The following is a 23,931-nucleotide window of genomic DNA, read 5'->3' as shown; positions in this document are numbered from 1 at the left end:
ACCAAAGGACACGTGTTAGGCAAGACCAAAACCATCTGTGCACACTCTGGTTGCAGAGCAGCATTATCTTGCAAAAACACTGGAAGTGCAGTTAAAGCCAGTTATCGTAGCAAATATATCAGCTTACACTGTTGCGTTTTCAGTTAACACTTTGTACTGAATACTCCTTTAGCCGGTTACATCCTCATCTTATCTTACAATACGATTCACGCACCAAAAGACGGGCAGCGGATCGAGCCACGTCATCCGCTAACCCTCTAGCCGTCGGATCCAGCCAAGACACAATATAAGCCGTCCGATCGGGGTCATAGTGGGTCTATCACCCATTAAGCTGTCAACCCGGATGGTGGCGAACCCGCTCGCGGGCGACTCGGCCTCTCCGGCCTCCGCCGCCGCCTCCCTTATCCTCCGGGCGCCCGCGGGCGGGGTGCAGTGGCCCGGGGTGCGGGCGCCACGGGCACGGTGTTCACGGCCATCCCGGCGGTCCGGAACTGGTGAGGGCGCCAGCGGCCAGGGCGACCCAGCGCAGGCAGGATTGCGGGCGCGGCGGCCCCGGCAGCTGCAATGCCGGATATCCAGGCGCGGGCAAGGACCCCACCAGCCCTTGCGACCCTGGCGCGGCCGGTGATGCGGGCGTGGCGGCTCCGGTCACCTCGCAGCTGGCGGCCCGGCGCCGGTGTACGTCTACCCCACGTGCCTCCTCACCAGCCCGCCCCGCGCGCAGGGGACACCATGAGGTCGTGATGCCGCGGCTAGGAAGTGTGGCCGCGGCCAGGTCCGCGCCAGGCTCCTCCCTTGCAGCGGCGACCTCAAGGAACAGCACCGGCATGGTGCCTGCGTATGCTCAACAGCCGCACATAAGGTGCTCGGCAAAATTCCACTTCTGTTTGTTGAGAAAAATTAGCAACCTTCTGCCTCCTTGTTCAATTCCCCACTCTATCCCTCATTCAATCGACAATGGGAAGTCGTGGTGAGATGAGCCTAATCACACATGCTTTGAAAGAATATTTTGCTCTGCTGCTAGAAGTTAGTTAGGGCAGCACTAGCAAGTAGCAACCTCCCTTTGATTCCTTGCTGCAATAACTTGAAGGTAGTTTCAGTGCCTAAATCATATTCAGTTGCTCTCAGAGAAATACTCGTGCATTCTTTTTTGAATATAATGCTTAATTTTAATTTGCAAGAATATGACAAAGTTGGTAGCAACCTCCCTTTAGTTCCTTGCTGCAATAACCTGAAGGTAGCTTCAGTGCCTAAATCATATTCAGCTGCTCCCAGAGAAATACAATGCTTAATTTTATTTTGCAAGAATATGACAAAGTTACTCAATTAGTAGAACCTTTTGCCCTGTGCGCCGCCTGCACTCTTGGTCCTTCCACATCATACCACCTCCAAAGTAGCTATTCTCGCAGGGCGAGGTCGCCGCCGAGCTCCTTGGCAACTTGCGTCACCTCCACGGCAGATGGCCCGCGGGAACCATACAGCACGTGAAAAGGACGTTGCACATCAGTACTCCACTGCTGAGTTCTGACTCGATGGTAAGACACCCATTCATGCAGCCTACTTGTTCGACTAAATGTTTGTGAGGATCATTTGTTCACTTTGTGGTTTAGCCATCATGGTTTTTAGCTGAATTAAGTTTTCATAAATGGTAGCAAATTTTGGGTATCGGTACAAGACACAAGACGACCGTGATCTTTTACACTGGATGCTCCGCAGATCAAACAATACTATATGGTTTGACTTCGGTAAGGAGGAGCTACTGCATCAGCTACAGCCTACAAGTGCAAAGGTAATCTTCTGAAATTTGAATGGAGGTTTTGTAGAACAAAGTATAGACTATTTTCTCGGCCTTCATGTTTTAAATGAACAGATAAATTAGCTGATAGAACAAAATTGCAAAGGAATAGTAGTCCATGGTGAAATTCACTCATCTTTGCTTCGTAATTGGTGAGTATACTACATAATGCTGTGCATTGCACATTTTCAGCCATGAACATGTTCGATCAACTGATTTCTACTATGTTATGGTAGTAGAAAGAAAACAAAGTAATTGTGCAAGGCCAGCCCACTTTCTAACGGATCCCCACAGTCTACAACTTTTGTACCAACATTTAGAAACTGAGATGATGAAAGTTCAGTTTAAAAAGGTCTATTATTCCAAATTTGGTATGGAAATTATATTGTATCTGCATGCTTGGGACAGTTATTGACAATTTGTTGGGAGATTAAAGCATTAGGAGTTGTCTTGTTTTCAGTATACGATTCAAAAGGCAAAAAGCCAAATTCCTTTCTGCATTTTGCAGCAATATTGCCTGAAAATGATGCCCTTGATGAGTAGGAATCAAAAAACAATCCTCATCACGTATTCTCTTGATCTTACCAGGTTATGCAATTGTTCTACTTTGGTTGCGATGACCAGTAAACACTTAGTTTCGTACTTTGACATGAGTCCTGTTACCTTTAGCGAATGGAACCAGAGAGAGAGAGAGTGCGGACGGACGGCAGCAGCTCTAGTATATGAGGTCGTCAATATGGGCTGGGCCAGTCTCTATATGGGCCATACTTAACACCCCCCTTCAAACTCAAGGCGGAGGTGGAGGATTAGAAGCATTGAGTTTGAGTAAATGAAGTCGATGCTGCTCTCGAGTTTGTGCTTTGGTGAAGAAATCAACGACTTGCAACTCTGATGGCACATACTAAAGAGCAATTGTCTGTTGATGACAATGAGACCGAGTAAAAGAGGCATCAACACCAATATGTTTCGTGAGTTCATGCTTGACATGATCATTAGCAATCTGTATGGCTCCTGTATTATCACAAAGGAGAGGTGTGGGGGTATCGCAGGAAATACCAAAATCAGCTAACAACCATCGAAGCCAGACAATCTCGGAAGTGGTAGTGGCAAGTGCTCGAAGTTCTGCCTCTGTACTTGATCGAGATACAGCGGATTGCTTCTTGGACTTCCAAACAAGAGGAGAAGAACCAAGAAGGATACAATAACCAGTGACTGAACGACGGTCTGTGGGATCACTCGCCCAAGTGGAGTCCGAGTAAGCATGAAGTCGGAGTGGACTATCATGAGCATAGAGCAAACACTGAGATGATGTGCCCCTTAAGTACCGTAGAACACGAAGCAAGTGTCCAAAGTGAACCGATGTAGGAGCACTCACAAACTGGCTCAAGATATGCACAGCATGAGCAATGTCAGGTCGAGTAACAGTGAGATAAACAAGGCTCCCAACAATATGCCTATACCGAGAGGGATCCTCCAAGGGAGCACCATCAGTAGGACGAAGCTGCAAGTGAAGATCCATAGGTGTTGCAGCTGTCCGACTATCAGTAATGCCAGAGCGAGTAAGAAGATCATGTATATATTTGGACTGACAAAGATAATAGCCCTTGGAAGAATGCAAGACCTCAATGCCTAAGAAATAACTGAGAGGACCTAGATCAGACATCTGAAATTGCTCCCCAAGTTGCTTCTTCACATGACAAATGTGTTCTATATCATCTCCCGTGATTAACATATCATCAACATATAGGAGAAGCAAAGTACGTCCATGGGGAGAATGATGAATAAAGAGGGCTGGATCATGCTCACTTGGTGAAAAACCTGCAGCCCGGATCACAGAAACAAAGCGCTCAAACCAAGCACGAGGAGCCTGTTTGAGACCATATAAGGCACGACGAAGACGACAAACATAGCCTGAAGGTGTATGAATACCTGGTGGGGGCTGCATATATACTTCCTCATGTAAATCACCATGGAGAAAAGCATTCTTAACATCCATCTGAGAGATAGGCCAAGAACAAGAAGCAGCCACTGCAATTAAAGTGCGAACAGTGGTCATGTGAGCAACAGGAGCAAATGTCTCGTCATAATCAAGACCTTGAGTTTGCTGAAAACCTCTGGCAACCAAACGAGCTTTATATCTTTCTATAGAACCATCTGACTTGGTTTTAATTTTGAAGACCCATTTGCATGTTATAGGTATAGCATGTGGCGGCAGTGGAACAAGATCCCACGTTCCTGTACGATCAAGGGCAGCAAGCTCCTCAGACATAGCAAGCTGCCACTCTGGAATACTAGCAGCTTCCTGATATGTGACTGGCTCAGAAACAACAGCATTCATGCTGGGAAAACCATACTTGTCTTCAGGATGAATAGTACGACGATCTCGTAGATTATATCGTGGACCGGCCTGTAACTCATCAATATCATCAGAAACAATATGTGTCTCATTAATATTAGCATTAGAGGTATCAATAGCGGGCTCATCAGGACTGACCGAGGTGGTAGAGCTAGAAGAAAGGTCAGTGGGAATTTTGGGACGGCGCTTGAAGAAACGGGTTATTGGTGGTTTCGAAAACGGCTGAGGTGGAGGTGGAGGTGGAGGAGGTGGTGTAGGTGTCTCATAAAGAGGTGGCGTGGTGGAAATAGCAGGAGCAGGAATAGATGCGGAAGGTGAAGTGACATCGCCCGTGGATGAAATAGGAGGAAGACACATAAAAGATGTGGACTCTGTGGAAGAATATGAGGGATGTGTAGAGGGGTTATAAAAGAAAGGACGGTCCTCAACAAATGTCACATCACGAGAGATACGCATGCGACGAGAAGAAGGATCATAGCAGCGATAACCTTTATGTTCAGGACTATACCCCAGAAAAACACACTCAACCGATTGAGCAGTCAATTTAGTGCGCTCACGAGGGGCAAGCAGAACATATCAAACACATCCAAAAACTCGAAGGTGGTCATAGTTGGGAGGCTTACCAAAGAGGACTTCCCCAGGGCACTTGCCAGACAACTTGGATGATGGTTGTCTATTGATGAGATATACAGATGTGGAGACAGCTTCCCCCCAAAAATGAGAAGGAACAAAAGAAGCAATCAGAAGGGTGCGAGCGGTCTCTATAATATGGCGATGTTTACGCTCAGCAATACCATTCTGAGCATGAGCATCAGGACATGAGAGCTGGGCAAGAGTACCTTCAGAGGTCAGAAATTTGCGAAAAGTGTCAGATAAATACTCTCCACCAGAATCAGAACGAAAAATGCGAATAGAGGTAGAAAACTGAGTATGAACCATGCGAGTGAAAGACTGGTAGATGGAGCACAATTCAGATCGATGTTTCATAAAGTAAATCCAAGTGTATCGAGAATGATCATCAACAAAGATAACATAGTATTTATGACCACCCTTAGTAGCAAAAGGTGCAGGACCCCATACATCAGAATGAACAAGATCAAAAGGCCTAGCAGAATGTGACACACTAGAGGAATATGGTAGTTGGATCTGTTTTCCAAGTTTACATCCCTTACAATGAAAACTAGGCTCTATTGATGTATGGCCTAAGCAACCACTATTGATTAATATAGACAAGCGAGAACCACATAGATGACCAAGTCGATGATGCCACTTCGCAAAGGACGATGTCGAAGACAAGGCAACGGATGACACACGAGCGGTAGTGGATGAAGGAAGGCGCAGGGTGTCCAAAATATAGAGACTAGAAGAACCTCTATGGCGATGGCCAGTCCCAATCACAGCCCCGCTTCGACGATCCAGAATAAAACATGATGTGTCATCAAATCCAACAAAACAATTATGGTCGGTGACTTGACCAACTGAAAGGAGGTTCATAGATAACTGAGGTACAAAGGAGACATTGGGTATAGAAAATTTTGAACTAGAAAGAGAACCCTGATGAGTGATATGACAAGATGTACCATCAGCTGTTTGAATAGAGGCATCATCGTTGACTGGCTTGCAAGCAACCAATTGAGACCGATCAGATGTCACATGAAAGGAGGCCCCTGAATCAAGAACCCATGACGAGTGAGCAGCAGGAGAGGCAGCAGCAACAGATACGGAGCCTTTGGTAGTGGAAGTAGTACCCCAACCACGAGTAGCACGAGAAGTACCACGACCACGAGCAGCACGATACTCAGCCAGCTTCTCTGGATAGTGAGAAAAACAATTCTCTGAAATATGGGTTTTCTTGCCACAATGCTTACAAGGCTCAAAAGAGGTAGCCTTTGGCACATGAAACCGCTGAGAAGCTGCCAACACGCTATGAGGCAATGACACTGAAGAAGACATTGACTGGAGACGAGTTTCTTCAGCAAGTAAAGCAGACAATGCTTGTGCCATAGTCAAATCAGAGTCACCATGGAGCAGCTGCCTACGAAGGGAATCAAATTCTTCCCGTACTCCCATGACAAAGCGATATGTAAGAAATCTGTCAAGAAACTTGTGTGCTGGACAATCACTAGCAGTGCATTCAGCCACCATAGAGGTCAAAGACCCAACCAGACGATCAAAGGCAGCATAATAATCATGAATGGACATGTCATTCTGCTCAATTACATGAACTTGCTGCATGAGATTGTGCAAACGAGCACCACTGTCCTGAACATAGCGCTGCTTAAGAGAAGACCATATAGCCTTGGCTGTTTTGAATTTGGACAGACTCATAATCATGGACTGCTTAACACTATTGACCATAGCAGCCATCACTTTCCCATCATTAATCTGCCATGTATTGATCTCAGTAGCATTCTTGCCATCAGATGCAAGCACAGGTGGATCATTAGTTAAATGAAAATAGAGACCATGACCCCTCAATGCAGTCTCTACACAAAAGGCCCATTCAGGGTAATTCTGACCATCAAGAGTGATATTGATTACTATTGTATTGATCTGTGCCATGATGAAAGCTGCTAGAACTCGTGACCCAAACAACAGAGGGCAGGAAGGAATCAGTTACCACAGCGGAACACCCTTTTTTCTTGCTGCAGAACACAAGCAGAGCAGAGCAGAGGCGCAACAGCACCAGCAGAGCAGAACCAGGCGGTGGTTGCTCCCTCTGGCGCGACGGCCGCACGAGCGCAGAGGCGGCGACGACCGCAGACAGGCGGAGGCGCGCGTGGAGGGAAGCGCGCAGGCGGCGACGACCACAGACGGCGGCCGGCGGAGGCGCGGATGGGGGGGTGCGGTGCAGACGGGCGCCGGACGAGAGCAGGGGCCGGCGCGGACCGGCGCCGGACAGGGGCGGGGGATGGCGCGGAAAACAGGGCGACGACGGCCGCTCCTACACGCGAGCCGCGACGGGCGGCTGCAAAACGGGTTGTTGGCGGCCCGTAACGCGCGGATCCGTCGCCGGACGGCCAGCGGCGGCTGCAGTGGATCTCGGGTGGGATGAGTATCCCTAACCCTACCTGCTCTGATACCATGTTACCTTTAGCGAATGGAACCAGAGAGAGAGAGTGCGGACGGACGGCAGCAGCTCTAGTATATGAGGTCGTCAATATGGGCTGGGCCAGTCTCTATATGGGCCATACTTAACAAGTCCATCTTAGATTACGATTTCAGTGCATAACTGGATATGGCGAGGACAAGAAACTAAATACGAACATATCGACTGATGATTTGTTGATATCACCAGCTTTGAGGCTCTAGGTCTTATTGCTACTATATTTGTCTTTGCTCCTGTGTGAAGTGTGTTGCATTGGTGCTAGTGAGCTTTCATTGTTCTCCAAAACTCAGGTAGCAGCTTTTATCCAGTTCAATCTTCCCTCTTGAAAATTTTTAATTATTAGATAGCAAGTTGTAGACCCTGAAAACTTTTCTTTAACTTCATTGTAAGGATTGACTTCAGAGGTATGTACTGACTGCCTTTCTCAAATCAAACAACAATGACATTAATTCAAGACCATTTGTACTGAAGCTTGTAGCTCGTAGGGAGCTATGTCTGACACCTGCTAGGCTAGAATCTAAAGTTGGCAACTCGCAAATACTACAATCTGGAAGAACAATAAGTGACTTCATTCCTCCACACAGGTAAGAACTGCTGCCTGTAACATTGTATTTAGTTATTCATCACCATTGCAAGGTATGCGACAGCAACACGAGGTGAAGCCGAGGGCTCAATTTCTGGACACTGGCGACAGGATGCTCAGTGAGGCTGTGCAAGCTATTTCACCATTCAAGTTGCTTGGTGATGTTTATCTTCTTTTTAAAAACCATTAATGTGCTTGTGATATTTTGTTTCTTTAACCAATAACTCTTCTACTATGCTCTCTCGTGTACACTATAACGGATGATTTGCCATTTGAATCTAGAGAGGATGCTGATCTAAGACAGAACCAGCTGATGTTACCATAGAGCCAGCTGATATTATCATAGAGCCAGCTGCAGATCTTGCTGACAAAAGCCATCGTCCACTATCCAGATTATTCCTGTGTAATTACACTGTTACATAGTACCCGTTTTTTATTTCTTTTTGCTTCCCTTTATTTGTTGTCTTGGTTCCAGTTTACTTCCTGTAAAACATATAATAACAACAATGCATAGTGGCATGAAACTTTACATGACATGGAAATAGATGAGACAATCCCAAGCATTGCATATTTATCAAACCTTTCTTTGTTTGATAGGCCGATACATTGATACTCCACACCTCTTGATGTTGCTTTTTCGCCACACTGGTAAATGTGCATGGCGTGGCACCCCACTTGTAGTGTTTCATCAATTTCTACGCCTTACGCTCTTATCCATGGTCCAACAATGGTCTCACGCGGCAATTGCCGGGCAATCTTTCTAGTTCTCTTCTACCAAGCAAACTAGTACACGGAGTCACGGACAGAGAATTCCAGTTTACACTATTGTGTTTACAGTTCCACAAAATCTGCCAATAAATGGTACATCAGAGAATGTGTCAGACAAAAAAATACACTGAATCTTGCGTATCCAAAGCTATATTCCCTCCTATGTGGTAAGAACAACATGCTATATTCCTTCCTATGTGGTAAGAACAACATGCTAAGTGCCGCTATGCACGCCAAGGTGTTTTGCAGCGCACAACATATCATGTGATGGCGAAGTAGACAGCAAGTTCTATCTTCAGCTTCTATCTCTCTCGAACTCTCTTCGTATGATCTCTAGCAGCATCTCATTCCATGTATCTACTGGCCCTGGCATGCACCAATGCAAGCAATCCTGAGGTGGAGGCTTTCCATCTGGCCCTCTCTGTGTTTTCTTGTTTGGGTCTGGACTTCTATATGGGCCAGGATGCCCATCAGCCCTGAAGGCAAAAGGTTCAGTGATGTCCATCAATTTCAACCTAGAACCATGTTGCCCTGCATTCTTCACTGCCTTCCTGAAGCCTTCAATCTGCTTACCATACATTGCATCAGTAAAGCCGTTCCTCACCACCTTATCCAAGGGCTTGACCTTTCCTGTGCATGATCCACCAGTGTTCCATGCTCCACCTTCATAATGATCTGGTGACCATGTGCGCACAATAGCTAGGCCAGTGAAATTTGGGTTAGTAACCACAGAAGTCAGGCAAGTCTCAACAGAGACACCAAAAGCATCAACATTGTTCATCTGCATCTTTCCTGCTTGCCGAGGCCACCAGAGCTGCCCTCCAACAACATTGCCATTTAGGACATAGGCTGATCGTTTGGCAAACCAATGCCCAGAGGAGAGGACGATTACATCAAACCGTGGGAGAAAATCCATGAAGGTCTCATCTGGGACATCCAGAAAGACCTTATCAATACCCTTGGGAGCAATCCCCACAGCTTCAGTTGACCTGTGTACTAACCAAGAAGACCAGACACGGGCAATAGTCGTTGAAGTTGACTTGAACAGCCACTTGTGCATCCTTTTGTTGCCACGGTTTTGTGGGACGTCTACCTGTGAAAAGGAGAACACCAAATGGTTCAAGACAACGAAGCAACTAAGTGTTGCTTGATGACATAAGATACAAATACACTCAGTATAGGAGTGCAAAGTTCTTTGAAGTTAGCCTTCATATGACAACTGCGCTAGTCTAGGGAGAAAAAACCCTTGAGAAGTGCTCAGTACAGATGAACATGTCAAACATGAATAGTGAAAAAAGAAAAGTAACCAATCTTTATAATAGTCTCCAAAACTCCTACAGGAGCAACTTCCGAAATAGGAGCCTCATATGTTGACGAAGTACACCGTTTGAAACAATTCTAAGTCATGGAGCCACCTGTCTGTAAGAGTATGCAAGAAATATTCCAAATACTTCACATTCTTTTGCTTATTAGTGGTAGTTCTTCAGCTTTGATAAGCTTTTTGTGCAAGCTTATCTTAGATTTATATCCCGAGCACTTCCACATTCCATGAGAAAACAATAACTGATAAAATTCAAATATATATATTTAAACCCTAAACCTGATACCTGGGTTCGTGAATTCCTACCTGGTTGTGGCAGCCACTTAACTAACCTGGTGTTTGGTTCAGCACCACCCAAATTACCGATGGGAGTAGGGGGTAGAGGCGCATCAAGTTGGCTACAAATCTAACAAAAACTGGGTGGTTGAAGCATGTTACAGGGAAACTATGTGCCTGTGTGGACCTAGTGTCAAATTCTTTTCATTTTAACTCAAAATTCCAAATAATGTCGCCGTGGGCAAGCACTGAAGCTACTAAATGTTAAACAAAAACAATGGTTCATCAGCAACCCCCGAACAAACCCTAACTCAGGGTAGATCATCAGCAGAGACACCTAGGAATTTGTACTTGTATACCAATTTGCAGCGGGAATAACATAGAGGTCACCAAAACTAGACACAAAATGCATCTAACAGGTCATTGCTATCTTCAATGAATTGCATAGTTTGAATGCTGGATCATGAACAGTTTCAGCCAGTGTCTCACCTGCCACAGAAGGCAAACAAGGGACTCCATCTGATTCCGAGCAACTGAATCCCCAACAAACGCAAGTGTCTTGCCTCTCATCAACTCCAAGAACTTCCTTGCATCAAAGCGTGGAAGAATGCACTGTTCTGGTTTCCATCTCCAGTTCCCATATTCCTTATCCGGCCGCCCGTTTCCTTGACAATTTTGCATCTGCGTGATGATAGGGCAAGAGTTGTTTGTGTATAGTGGCCCAGAAGAATCAAGAACCCACCGCCCATGGTATAGATCACAAGTACCTGTACAATAAAAACGAGGATCAACATCTGCGTTCTGCCCTATGTGAATATGTGATGATAAATCTAATAAACCACCACAGTACAATGCCAATTACATCTCATCCATGTTGATGAAATGCCGTACAGAAATATCAAGGAACTGAACTAGCACTTCACCTTGCTCAGCGTTTGGAGAGCCCTTTGATGAATCCTCATCCGGGGTAGACGTGGTACCACCGGGAGCATCTGGATCCGGCTCTTTGCTTTCAATTTTCTCTGTAACCGGAGATGGTTGACCCGAATTCACGTCACCTCCCTGACCGTTCTGCTCCACCAAGGGTTCCCGGCCACCCCGCACCAACTTCTCCCCAACTGCAGCGCTATTCCTGTTTCCACCAGCATCCTCCGGCGACGAAAGCTTCCCCAGGCCACTAACTATGACGGGGAGGTAATCCTGCAGCGACGTCCGCGGCAGGGACGAGCCCACCGAGAGCGATATCACCACGAGGGTCAGCACCAGCGCCAGCACCGACACGACGATGGTGACGAGCCACCGCCGGACTCCGGAGACCCCTGCCGGAGCCTTCCTCCCCGGCAAGCTCATGTGCACGGCCCTTCCCCCGAGATCAATCCTCCCATCCGAACCGCATCTGCCCCACGCGCGACGAAATTCAGATCCAGGAAAGGGAAGGGATCGCGATGGAGAGCAAGGCGACGAGGAGGCGTACCAGCGTGGAAGATGGAGGTGGAGAAGGGATCGGATTCGGGCGGGGAAGCGGCCGGGCGGGAGCGGCGCGGCCCGGCGCGGCTATGCTCGTGTCGGTGGCTGCAGGAGCGGAGAAAACGCTGGGAGCCTGGGACGGAGGGACGGGCCGAGGAGGGGGAGGACGAATTAATTACTGATCATGCGGCTTGTCAAGGTTAATAAAGGTAAGATTGCAGTGGTAAACACCCATCATCCAGTGGTCAAATAAATGCACTGGGAAGAATCTGAGGCGACCCGATGACCTCTCTTTTCGTGGGTCCAACGCTCCAATTTTCGGGACCGAGCTGGGGCTCGGTTGGTTAGCTCAGCTGGGGCTGGGCAAGCCCACCCGCGTTCGACGCCGGCCGGGCGCGGGTGCTCCACTCCTTCTTACAAGATGCGCCAGAGCTCCTGGCAGATTTCAAAAAAAAAAAAAACGCTCCAATTTTCTGGTCAAATAAACTCAGTGCAAAATTGAAAAAAGGAATTTCCTGTGAATTTAACGATATTTTCGAGCACCTTTTTAAATTTATATAGAGTACATACCACATCATGCATGAACCGCCCTATATAGCCATATAGGCCTTGTTTAATTCGCAAATATTTTTGAGTTTTGGATCTGTAGCACTTTCGTTGTTATTTGTCAATTAATATTCAATTATAAACTAATTAGGCTTAAAGATTTATCTCGTCGTTTACAGATAAATTATGTAATGAGTTATTTTTTTCAATGCATTTAATGCTCCATGCATATATCCAAAAATTCGATGTGATGGGTACCATAGAAATTTTTTTAGAAACTAAACATGGTGATAGCTCCTGCTCCTGCTTTTTTTAAAGCTGAGGCTTGAACTCTTTTTTCCTTAGGGCCTGATTGGATACATTAGTCAGGTGACTAAAATCTTTAGTTAAGTGACTAACTTTAAGTCACACCTTTTGGATAGAGGGACTAAAAGAATGACTAAAGCAGAGAGAGAGGAGAGAGATAGAGCCAGGCACGTGGTCCAGTGGCGAATCTAGAATTTCATGTTAGAGTGGTCTAATAGAATAAAATTTTTAAATATTTTTATAGCATGATTCAATCTAATTTTATAAAGATATAATTTCTTACTTTTTTGCCTTTTCAATTCAATTATCAATTTCTATATACAAAAAAAATTAGTAGCTATTTTTTCTACTAGCAATAAATAAAATCAAATATGAAAAAAAAGAATGAAGCTCTTTCGGCCGAATCTTAGGGTGGGCCCTAGCCCACCTAGCCCACCCCTAGATGCGTCCATGACGTGGTCTAAGGTAGAGAGATCACTTTAGTCACTTTTAGTAGCCCCTCACTTGACTAATGGATTATAAATTTTTTAGTTCCTTTTAGTCACCTATTTGCAAAATAGATGACTAAAAGTGACCAAAAGGGTGTGACTAATTTTAATCACCTCAATCCAAACAAAATCTTAATATAAAAAAGCTCCTGTTCCTGCTAGCTTTTGAAAAATAAAATAAAAAATAGAGTTCATGCACCTTGTAGCCCCATTTATTCTCTCCCTCTCTGAAGCCATTGGGAGAATTAGGTTTGTGACCCATCATATTAGGAGCAAATATACATCCAAACAAAATATGCATCCAACATCCAGAAAATGGAGCAGCTCCTTACTGACAGTAGGAACTTTACATCACATGTGATCCATAACGACTCGGCTCGGGATAACGACTAAGATCTATTCTGCATGTTGAGTAAACTACACCAGCTAAATAACTCTTGCGCTTTCGTCCTCGCTTCGCGCAAAAGGATCAATCCGGAGTTAACTAGCTTCCTGAAGCGTCCCCTCATAAGAGAGAACTTAAATGTGATACAAAACACCAATCCCAGGAGGCTGATGCCACATTTATTAAATCAGATGGTTCAAAACCGTACAAACTTTGGAGGACACTCGATACAGATAATAATAATTAACCAAGCTACGACATAACACCAGACCGCAAACCACATGGGGTCTAGCACGGGCTCAGAGTATTGCGACAGCGGATGCATCTCGACAGGGCCGGTTCCACAGGCAAGGTTGGGTGTAGAACGATAACCCTACTCAGCGTCGTCTGGCACGAAGTCTGGGTCTTCTTCTGTAAAAAAGTAAGAGTGGGGTGAGTACAAACGTACTCAGCAAGTCCAACCACACCCACGGAGGGGGTTACATCAGAATAATATGCACAGGTAAAATCAAGGGTAAGGTTACGGTTTAGTTTGCAGAAAACTACATTTTATGCAGAGGTTTATTTAGCAGAAAACATTGCGGAAACCAGTTTTTGTTTTGAGTGACACGGAGTTTAAGTTTCAAACTGCTACCGGACTCCCCGTCCGTCGTAGCACACGGCACAACTGCCGGACACAATTTCAAAACAACTCATACCAGCCCATCCCAATAAAACACTAGTTATGTGACCACACCATAACTCGCCCAATACCGTGGGCACGGCTATTCGAATAGCTTTTAACTCTGCAGAGGTGTGCAACTTTACCCACAAGCGGGTACCACAACACGAGCACCGAAGTGTCGGTGTAGATCCCGACATAGCCATTACCCACCTTAGCTAGACCTGACTAGCCATCACGGGATGCACCAAGGGGTCATCGACCGTTCACTTAGGTATAACCGGGCATAAGTCACTCGGGGCTTATCCCTTCTCCTTAGTCACCCGTTGCTCTCAGCTCTCCTGATGACTATCAAATTAACTAGTGGGATTTATGCTAAATCGTTGCCCATTCAACGGTCGAGTGGTTTGCACGATAGTAGAGTTAGGTGAGATGACACATCAACTCGGTCCTTAGACACGACAAGATGGATATCTCCCTTCTTTGCCCTGCCACAATGGCACGAGCACACCAAATGGCAAATCCGTAGAAATGCCATCCATCCCGTCTAAACTTTCTTTACAAAAACACCACATTTATCCCATCCCACAAACACACACATTTTCTTTATAAAATAATTCGTATTATGAGTAAAGTCCTAAGCATTCTAGTATCGATTAACGTCCAAGCAAAAACAGACGTTAACCTAGGTGGTCAAGGAATGGTCATCACAAATCAAGGGGTGGCTATTCAACCGTGTTTTCATACAAGCAAAACATATGCAATTTTATAAAGCAGGCTATTGGATTGTGTTTATAAAAACTAGGACAGAAACATGCATCAAAGGATGGGATTGAACTTGTCGTCTTCGTAGCCTTCGGGGAGGTCCTGTCCTTCGGGCTCGGGGTCGCGGAACTGTTCCTCGTTCACATGCTCACAGCACTGCTCGCTGACGGTCTCTCCTTTGTTCACTCCGTGGTCTACAGCGCACACAAACAAGCACACAATCAATACACAGAAAATAAAGATCTATCGTTGAGCTCGAATCGGGAACACATAAGATATGGAGTACGGAGTAATATTTTTGGGTGGATTCTTAATGGCTTGGCCAAAAGTATGTTATGAGAGGCGTGGTAAAGTTTTAGGTTGATCTGAGGTCGTTTGGCGCATGAAATGATAGGTTACATAAAGGGTTAGGGTTAAATCAGGGTCCAGGGGCCTAATTGTAATTAAATTTAAGGAGGCAGGGGCTTGGTTTGTATTTTAGAAATTACTTGGGTTAATCTAAAAGAGTCAGGGGCTTATTTATAAATATTTTCATACGGTGGGAGGGTCTGTTTTGAAATATAATAAAAGAAGGGGTTATTTTTGCAAAAAGGTAAAAATGTGGGAGGTTTCTTTATTAAATAGGGGAAAGGTTAGGGGGTTTTGGGCATATTGCCCTGCCCTCTTCCTTCCCCCGCACTGGGAAACAGGGGAGGGGGAGGCGCTCGTCGGCGGCGGCCGATTCGGCCGCTCTGGGCCACGGCGGCGACCGGGGTGAGGGGGAAAAGGAGCAGGGGGGCACGGCGGCTTGATTCCCGCACCTGGCTTGACTTGAGGTGGAGCGAGGCGGCGGGTCTTCGAGAGCGGGCGGCGGCGGCCACCAGAGTCCGGCGGGGCGACGCTGCAGCTGAGGAGAGGAGGGCCGTGGAGGTCAGTGAGGTCGGGGTGGTGGGTGCGGAGCTCGGAGGCGCCCCTTGGCCCTTTTTATAGGTGGTTAAGGCGGTGGAGGCGAGGGTGCGGCGGTGGCGGGCCGGCGGACTCCGCGACCGGCTTTAATGGTGGTGGCTCGGCGCGTAGCGGGGGCGGCGGCAGCTGGGCGGTAGCGAGGCGACACGACGCCTCGGGCAGGCGGCGACCGTGCGCAGGCGGCGCTGTTCCGAGGTCGCCGGCGCTGTGCGGCATCAACGGTGACAGTGGCGGGGTGTGCGCTAGCGAGGTGACACGACGCCTCGTCCAGGCGGCAGCCGTTCGCAGGCGGTGCTATGCCGTGGTCGCCGGCGCTGCGCGCCCAGGACGACGGCGTGCGCGTGCGGGTTGGCGATGCGGAGGGGCGGGGCTCGAGGGGTACTGGGCGAGCAGGACCGGCGGCGTGGCATGCGCGGGCGCGCGGGTCGTGACGCGACCGCGTGTGCGTGGGCGCGCGGAGGCGGTCGGGGCGGGCGTGCTCACGCGCACTGGTGCGCGGGCCTGCGGCCGTGGTGCGGCGTGCGCCGAGCGCCGTGTGCGCGGGCGCACGGCCAGTCGGGGCGGCGCGCGTGCACGCGGCCGAGTGGGCCGAGCAGGAGGCGCGGAGCGGAGTGGCCGAGCAGGGAGGGGTGGCGCGGTGGGGCCGCGTGGCAGAGGGGAGCGGCCGTGGTGGCGCTCGGGAGCAGAGGGAGAAGGGGAGGGCCGAGCGCGCGGGGAAGGAGAGAGGGAAGGGGGGTCGGCCCTGGGCGCGCGCGGTAGAGGGAGAGAGAGAAGGAAGGAAAAGAAAGAAAAGGAAAAAAAGAAAAAGAGGGTAGAGAGAAAAAGAGGGAGGGGGAAAAAGCGGGCACGCGTCGGCAGCGATCGCGGGGTGCGCGGGCCAGCGGGCGGCGTGCGCGGTCGGGTGCGCGCCAGGGAGGAGAGGGAGGAAAAGGAGAGATTCGCGGCGGTCGGACGCGACGCGTCGCGCTGGATGGGAAAAGGATGAGACGTGCGTTGAAATCGGGTGTCGGGTTGTTCAGGAGAAAAAAAATTCGGGACTAGGGTTCAGGGTTCAAGGGGGAGTCGAGCTCAACGACGAAACACAACTTTAGCGCATGATTTATTTTAGTAAATTTTCAGGATGTTACACTTCCCGCGACCGGCTATTTAAGCTGGTTCGATTCCCACTCAGATTTCAGTTTGTACTAAAAGAATACTGTGCCGCATTGCTACAGTAGCGCGTTGCTACAGTGCCCCCGCTACAGTGACCGGGAAAGTGGTCCGGCCATCTATCCCATGGACCGTTCTGTTACAGCCACCCACCCTTTAGGATTCGACGTCATCGAGCCAGCTTACCCATACGGGACAAAGGACCAATATCTCCTCCCTTGACCACGACTGTATGTCCTAGTGCCAATCAACACATACACACGTCTGTGCGTCCAGTGCTAACGGCGCATCCCCGATGCCCGCGCACTGACCCGCACACGCCCGTGTACATGCTGGGCCCGTGACCCACAGCTACCCGTGAAACCGCGAGAGTCGGCTCTGATACTAGAGTAACGACTTGGCCCGGGATAACAACTAAGAACTACTCTGCATGTTGAGTAAACCACACCTGCTAAATAATTCTCTTACGCTTTCGTCCTCGCTTCACGCAAAAAGATGATCCGGAGTTAACTAGCTTACCGTGATTCCCACTCAGATTTGACTAAAGGAATACTGTGGCGTATTTCTACAGTAGCGCGACACTACAGTAACCCCTCGCTACATTGACCCGGAAAGTGGTCCGGCCCATCTAGCCCATGGGCCGTTCTGTTACATATTAGGAGCAAATATCATCTAACTTTGCTCAAATTTACATCACCCTAACGACACGCCGTGTGTACTGCAGCAGGCTAGTAATCAGTTAACCACCCTTTTGTGTGTGTGTTGTCTACTGGAAGAAAGCAAATTTCTAACGGAGTGTCATGCTAATGATTGGCATGTTTTCACCAAAAACCACCGGATCCATGATCACAAGTCTAGCTAAACCGAAGTCCATTTCAAGCCTGCAACCAATTCCATCATATCAACAAGGAGCATCCCATCCAGGTTACACCTTGGCGTTCCAGAGCTGACTGAGCTCCCCTCTCTTCGCGCCAAGCAAGGCGATAACTCCTGCACAAGTTCATTGCAGACACAGTTGTTAGAACTCCAATATGTTATGCGCCAAAATGTCGAAAACGGTACCAAATTGCTGCTAGTCTGCGGTACCTAATGTTGAAGGAACAAGGTAGAGCAGAGCAGGCTGGCCACTATTCATAAGGTACAGTCCAACATATGTGCACGACAAGCCTGCATTGGCATAACAGTGTTTATGTAAGCAGCAATTTTCTTCTCTGAAACTGAGATTCAGAGATGGACTGATTACTACATACCGAAGGCGTAACCGAGCATTAGGCATAGAAAGTAGCCGTCAGTCAAGTCCTTGCCGTTCGATCTGTCAAATCTGCAGCTCAAGGACACTCAGTATGTTTCAGAAGAAGAAACAACCGATCATCACTATATATTTTTTTTAAAAAAAGAACTGATTATTAGCTTATTGTTCTTTAACGACATTGCTGTTAGATTCAGAGTGCAGTTCCGATTTTACCTGAAACTGAAAGCAACAAGCAGTCCTGGGAAGAGAATGTCCCCAAATCCAATCATGTCATACCCATTCCATGAATCGAACTCCTTTGGCATCTTCAACACCATGGGAAGGCTCGGCCCATCGTCACTACCACGAGCAACCTGAATTTTGCTGTATTTTATTTACACAATACTAACATTTGTTTTTACTCCTTGCATGTTATATATGTAAAATCACTCACTGTGATCATGACACTTTTATTGAATATGAGGGGTGAGATGAACACCCAAAATATGTCGTACAGAAAAGCAGCGATGAGAAGCGCCGATGCAACCTGAAAATGGTCTGAAGATCGTCAGATGTGTAGCAGACAAAGCAGATGAAAAAGAATGTTGACTGCCAAGCCTCTTAAACCATAGCATAGCATGTCCATAATGTTCATACTTTTATATTTGGCATATGGACCACTTGCAATACAAGAATCATCATACAGATGCCCTGAATGAAGAAGAACCGTGTCAGTGAGCACAAGCACTGATGGTCGAGCAAATATTCCTGCATAACGAAGCACACTGTACACATGCATATCTTACCATGATGTTCTGACCAACCCAACCAGACGGTGAGTTCTGGTGTGCAACCCAGGTAGCGGCGAAGATAAAGGCTAACGACAAGGTAACTAGTGTCAGCACCTTCACATTCCCTATGCCAGGAAACTTCACTTTTGGTTCGCCACACCGGCTGCATGCTCTGCACGCACCAGTTTTTGCAACAGTTGGGCGCAGAACAAGCAGAAGTACCATACAATGCAAAAGATTTGGTACTAGTAGTTATCATTCACACCTTATGGCAAGAGATGATGCGACGTATTCCATTCCCTGGAAAATACTGTAGATGATGAATCAAAGATGAGGTGAAGCAATCCAGGGCATTTGCTCCATGGATCAGCTGAACCAATGCAAGTTCGTTGGAATTGGGTGCGTACCTGGATAGCGCCGACGCAGAAGAGGAACACCAGCAGCCACGCGGACCAGTTGGACTTGAAGAAGAAGAGGAACAGCAGGACAAGCGACGACGTGACGATGAACACCAGCGCGGTCTGGGTCTGCAGCTCCACGACCTCGGCCTCGGGATTCTCCTCCCCGCCCAGCGAAGCAGCGTTGTTCTTGTTAGGCTAGAGCGTTGCAGTATTAATCGTGGAGATTTCGTCAGTAATGTTGCAGGATTTGCAGGAATTAAGAAACTGTGCCCGAAATTTGTCAGGAAATTTAGTCCGCGTGTACCTCTTCTCCGACGACGGCGACAGTCCAGACGGAGGCGCAGGCCACCGTGCCGACGGCCATCATCCAGAGGAAAGGTATGGCGCCATCGAAGGACGGCTTCTGCGGCGCGTACATGAGAATGTCCACTGCAAGAAATTGGGAGCGACGCGGCACAGATTGCAAGGGATCAGAACCATGGAACACAAGCACAACAACACCAAGAACAATGCAGCTCAATGTCACCCTTGTTCCCGTCAAAGAGGGCTGACTGAATCTTGTCGCCCGCGGACTTGGACACCATGACGACGGGAATGTTGATGTTGGGAGGCGGGTCCTTGTCGGTGCAGACCATCTTCTGCAGAGCTGCAGCACAAGAAGCAGGTATCCCCGTCAGTCTTCCTTCGTCGCCATGGGCCATGGACGACGTTTCGCAGCGAGGGCGACTGATGTGATGGGAGAGAAACGCCGGCTGCGCGATGTGACGGACCGTCCTCGTCGTTGATGATGACCAACGCGGCGGCGCCGCCGGCCTCCGCCGTCTTGGCCTTGTCGATGAACGTGCACTCCCCGCGCACCGCCACGGCCACGGAGTCGGACAGCGGGTTGGCCGACTTGGCGCAGCTGCCCTTGGGGTCGGGTTGGACGGCCGGCCGCTTCTGGCCGCCGGACCCGGCGGTGTCCGGCAGGACGGCGCCGAACCTCGCGCTGATCCCCGTCAGGCTGCTCTGCTCGTTGCCGTTCACCCAGTACATCACCTTCACCTTCTGGAGGGTGTTGTCGCAGCCGGGGAACTTGGGCGAGGTGCCGTCGTCGAACTCCGAGGCGGCGCCGGCGCCGGCGCCGGCGGTGCGCGCGAGGAGGAGGACGGAGAGGAGGCGGAGGAGCCCGCGGCGGGGAGGGGAGGTCGGGATCGCCATGCCGTGCCGGCTCCACCCAGGCCGCGTCGTGCGCACGTCGTCCTCCGCCTGGGCCCCTGCGCTGCGCCTGCGGATCGGCAGCTGCATGCGCATGCGCCGTGCGTGTAGGACGTCTTGCCACGCGATTCCATAATTAGATTTCGCTTCCCTTTCTTTGCGATGCGATGGTGACCATGGTTTACGAAACCGGTGGGAACCGGTCCGCCGGTCAAACCGGTCCGATCCAGTTTCGGTTTGGACCGGTATGAAACCGGCCCAAATTCAAAATTCAAAAAAATACTTCAAGGTGCGACGAATCTAATGGTGTCAATTTTTTTCAAAAATTCGTTCATTTTAGTATAGTTTGCAGAATTTTGAATTTAAATCAAAAAAGAAAAAGAAAAAAAACTGACGGCCCATTAAGGCCCACGGCGCTCTGGCGAGGTTGATAACGTTCTGGATAGAGCTGGGTGGGGGGGGGGGGTCGCGCGACCCCCAGAACCCTACCGCCCCCACCCGCTCCCTGTCCGCCGCCCCCAGGAGGCGACCGGCACCAGCAGCCGGAAATCTGCCCGTCGCGCCCGGCTAGCCGGCCGGTTAGTCCGGTAAGCCGGCCCGGCCTCGGATCTGGTCGCCGACCGGCGCGCAGAGGCAGTTAGCTGGCCGGTGCGAGCGGCTAGCCAGCCGGTAGCGCCGGTAAGCCGATGCGACCGGGAGAGAAGATAAGAAGTGAATTTTTTTAATAGAATGATTGGTTAGGTGTATGATTTAGAATATTAGATGATTTGTTTTAGGATTTATGTTAGAGTTAGGTGTATGGCTGATATGTTTTAGGTTTTAGGTAAGATTTAGGTGTAGGAATTAGGATTTAGATAAGATTTTTGTGTAGATTTAGGATTTTATTTATGTGATTGATATATTTTTGTTGTCCATGTATGCAGATAGACAATGGCAGGCAAGGATGTTGTATGGGAACACGGTGAATATCTTTATCTCGGATGGCGATGCAACTATTGTCCATTGCAAGAATATGCCACCTGATGTGCGGGACTTCTTTCAGCGTGACATTGATAGGGCAAAGAAGGCAACTGCTGACCGGGCTCGAGAGAGGTTGAGACGGGAGAAGTCTGCAGCGGAGGGAAACTATCCCGGTGATAAAGAAGATGAGGAGGCTCAGGTGCAGCGTGCCATGGATCTATCGAGAGCGGAAGCAGAGTTCCGACGGGGGGTGGAACAGAGAGGAGGTGCATACGAGCGTGGAGGGGTAGTGGTTCGACGAGGAGGACTGCTATGCAGAGGATGTTTCGAAGGGCCAGTTCGCAGAGGGAGAGTCCTGTGGTGGAGGACTATAACTTGGCAGCTGGTGGGAGAAGAGGAATGACGCAACCAAAGATTGATACAGGCTCGTGGACGCAAAAGGGTAAGAATGCAAAGGAAGCTATTGGTAAAGCTTGGTCAAAGTTTTTCCATATTGCAGGAGTACTTGGAAGACAGGCTGACAGTCCATATTTTGTCAGCACGGTCAGGAAGACACAGAAGTGGGGTAAGTTTCTTTTCATTGGAATGACACATATGAGCTTACATTCTTGTATCTCATGAATTTCATATGGTTGCAGGTGAAGGTATCGCATCACCCACTGGACGGGATATTGATGGCAAGTATCTTGATCAGAACGAGAAAGACTTGAAGACGAGGTACGTAAAGTTTCAGAAAGACTGGCCCTTATTTGGCATCACGTTGATGTGTGATTCATGGACTGGCCCGACGAGGATGAGTGTCATCAACTTTTTGATATATTGCAATGGAGTCATGTGGTTCCATAAGTCTATTGATGTGAGTGGAAGAACTCAAGATGCTGTATATTTGCTCAAGGTAGCCCCTAAACATGTTCCATTCACATTGAGTATGTTTTAACATGTTACTAAACAATCTGTCTTTGTTTGCAGGAGATTCGAAAGGTGGTGGAAGAGATTGGACCGGAGAATGTCGTGCACGTAGTCACCGACTACGGCTCGAACTACAAGAAAGCATGCAAGAAACTACTAAGTGAGATGTATGAACACATAGTTTGGACACCTTGTCTAGCACACACCGTCAATTTGACATGTTTCGGCAGAAGGTTGGCGAGTATGGCAGTGAAATGGCAATGCGGATGGCGATGGACCCAAAGACATCCCCATGTAAGAGTTACTCCGTACGACATTGTTGTTTTCTCTATTTGAATATATTGCTTACATATTCGGTTGCACATGTAGTGTCCTGGTGGATGATGTTCGGATCAAGCACTTCAAAGTTACAGTACCTTGCCATGAGGCTTGTTTCACAATGTTGTTCGTCCAGTGGATGCGAGCGGAATTGGAGTACTTTTGCCTTGCTGCATACAAAGATTCGCAATTGGTTATCGCACAAAAAACTTAACAAGCTTGTCTATGTCAACTACAACCTTCGTCTCCGACTTGAGGAGGTCTCTGGCCCACCGATGCGTGAAGAAGGTGATTTCATTGACCAGCTGGCCCATCTTTCTTTTTATGATGAGAATAATCCGATGCGGGAATGGATGGAATATGGTAGATCTAACCGGGCTCCAGTTTTTGGACGAAGATGATGATGACGGCGACATCCCTCTCCCGTCCCATCTTGTCAGAGATCAAATAAACGTGTCAGATCTACGTGAGGTTACGGGGTTGATTCCATCAGCGATTGGGCACGTAAAAATGTGGGTGACACTCACCTAGAGAAGAGGAAGTTGCAGAAGGGGCCTACGAAGGGTGACACGAAGCGTCGAAAAGGTAAAGAAACAACAAAACCAGTAAACAGCAACACCGAGACTGATGATGGCGAAGGTGAGCGTAATCCTCCGTATCAGGAGTCCAAGGATAGCACCTCGGCTGACGATAGTGATGATAGGGATGGTGCTGATGCTGATGCTGGTGGTGGTGCTGGTGGTAGTGGTTGTGGTGATGGTGGTGCTGCTGGTGGTAGTGGTGGTGCTCGTGGTGTTCGTTTCACAAGTATATATTGCACATATAAATACACACATATTTCTGACTATGAGTATTGACTACTAATTATGATATATGGTTGATTGCAGGGAAGACTCAGTTCACACATGCTACTCAGGACACCGATCATGGAGCACCGCACTCGCAGAGGAAAACAGGTGGACCGACGGACTACGACACTCCACAGTACTCTTCTTTCTCCTACAGCGATTCCAGGCACTCTTTTCACTACCCCATTTCTGACATCAGCATGCAGCCACCGATGAGATGGGTGTACGAATAAGAAGACCTCCATTTTTACACTATATTAGTTCAGGAATGGCGGACAACATCGGCGTGGACGGGCCAAACTTGGCAACACTACAAGGCTGAGCTGCTTAGAGTGCGAGGTATCGCTTTGATGTCC

At 48.3% G+C, this 23,931-nt stretch overlaps 2 protein-coding genes and 2 long non-coding RNA genes across 6 annotated transcripts; 2 read left to right on the top strand and 2 right to left on the bottom strand.

The window, feature by feature from the left end:
* The first annotated feature begins 203 nt into the window (after positions 1-203).
* Positions 204-2,068, top strand: LOC120709039. 3 transcript variants are annotated; one of them, XR_005689568.1, is made up of 3 exons: positions 204-862; positions 1,398-1,535; positions 1,653-2,068. It is a non-coding gene; the product is annotated as an uncharacterized LOC120709039 (long non-coding RNA). The 3 variants fall into 3 exon arrangements; XR_005689567.1 differs by having other exon boundaries at positions 210-862; positions 1,410-1,535; XR_005689566.1 differs by having other exon boundaries at positions 208-1,535.
* A 5,285-nt stretch (positions 2,069-7,353) lies between these two features.
* On the top strand, positions 7,354-8,422 carry LOC120709040. The gene is made up of 2 exons (XR_005689569.1): positions 7,354-8,001; positions 8,126-8,422. It is a non-coding gene; the product is annotated as an uncharacterized LOC120709040 (long non-coding RNA).
* A 190-nt stretch (positions 8,423-8,612) lies between these two features.
* LOC120709038 (protein trichome birefringence-like 18) lies at positions 8,613-11,845 on the bottom strand. The gene is made up of 4 exons (XM_039994549.1): positions 11,683-11,845; positions 11,132-11,604; positions 10,698-10,975; positions 8,613-9,704 (listed from the first exon to the last, which is right to left on the bottom strand). The coding sequence occupies exons 2-4, from the start codon at positions 11,556-11,558 to the stop codon at positions 8,907-8,909; spliced, it is 1,503 nt and encodes a 500-aa protein (XP_039850483.1). The 5' UTR covers positions 11,559-11,604; positions 11,683-11,845; the 3' UTR covers positions 8,613-8,906.
* A 5,871-nt stretch (positions 11,846-17,716) lies between these two features.
* On the bottom strand, positions 17,717-20,654 carry LOC120710811 (signal peptide peptidase-like 3). Its single transcript, XM_039996383.1, has 12 exons — positions 20,114-20,654; positions 19,870-19,989; positions 19,648-19,772; positions 19,350-19,538; positions 19,208-19,242; positions 18,958-19,114; positions 18,809-18,862; positions 18,606-18,698; positions 18,386-18,525; positions 18,171-18,241; positions 18,007-18,087; positions 17,717-17,910 (listed from the first exon to the last, which is right to left on the bottom strand). The coding sequence occupies exons 1-12, from the start codon at positions 20,634-20,636 to the stop codon at positions 17,846-17,848; spliced, it is 1,653 nt and encodes a 550-aa protein (XP_039852317.1). The 5' UTR covers positions 20,637-20,654; the 3' UTR covers positions 17,717-17,845.
* Between the last annotated feature and the right edge of the window lie 3,277 nt (positions 20,655-23,931).

This window comes from Panicum virgatum, chromosome 5K, assembly GCF_016808335.1.
Source record: "Panicum virgatum strain AP13 chromosome 5K, P.virgatum_v5, whole genome shotgun sequence".
Taxonomy (NCBI): Eukaryota; Viridiplantae; Streptophyta; class Magnoliopsida; order Poales; family Poaceae; genus Panicum; species Panicum virgatum.
This window is presented reverse-complemented; position numbering and strand designations above follow the sequence as displayed.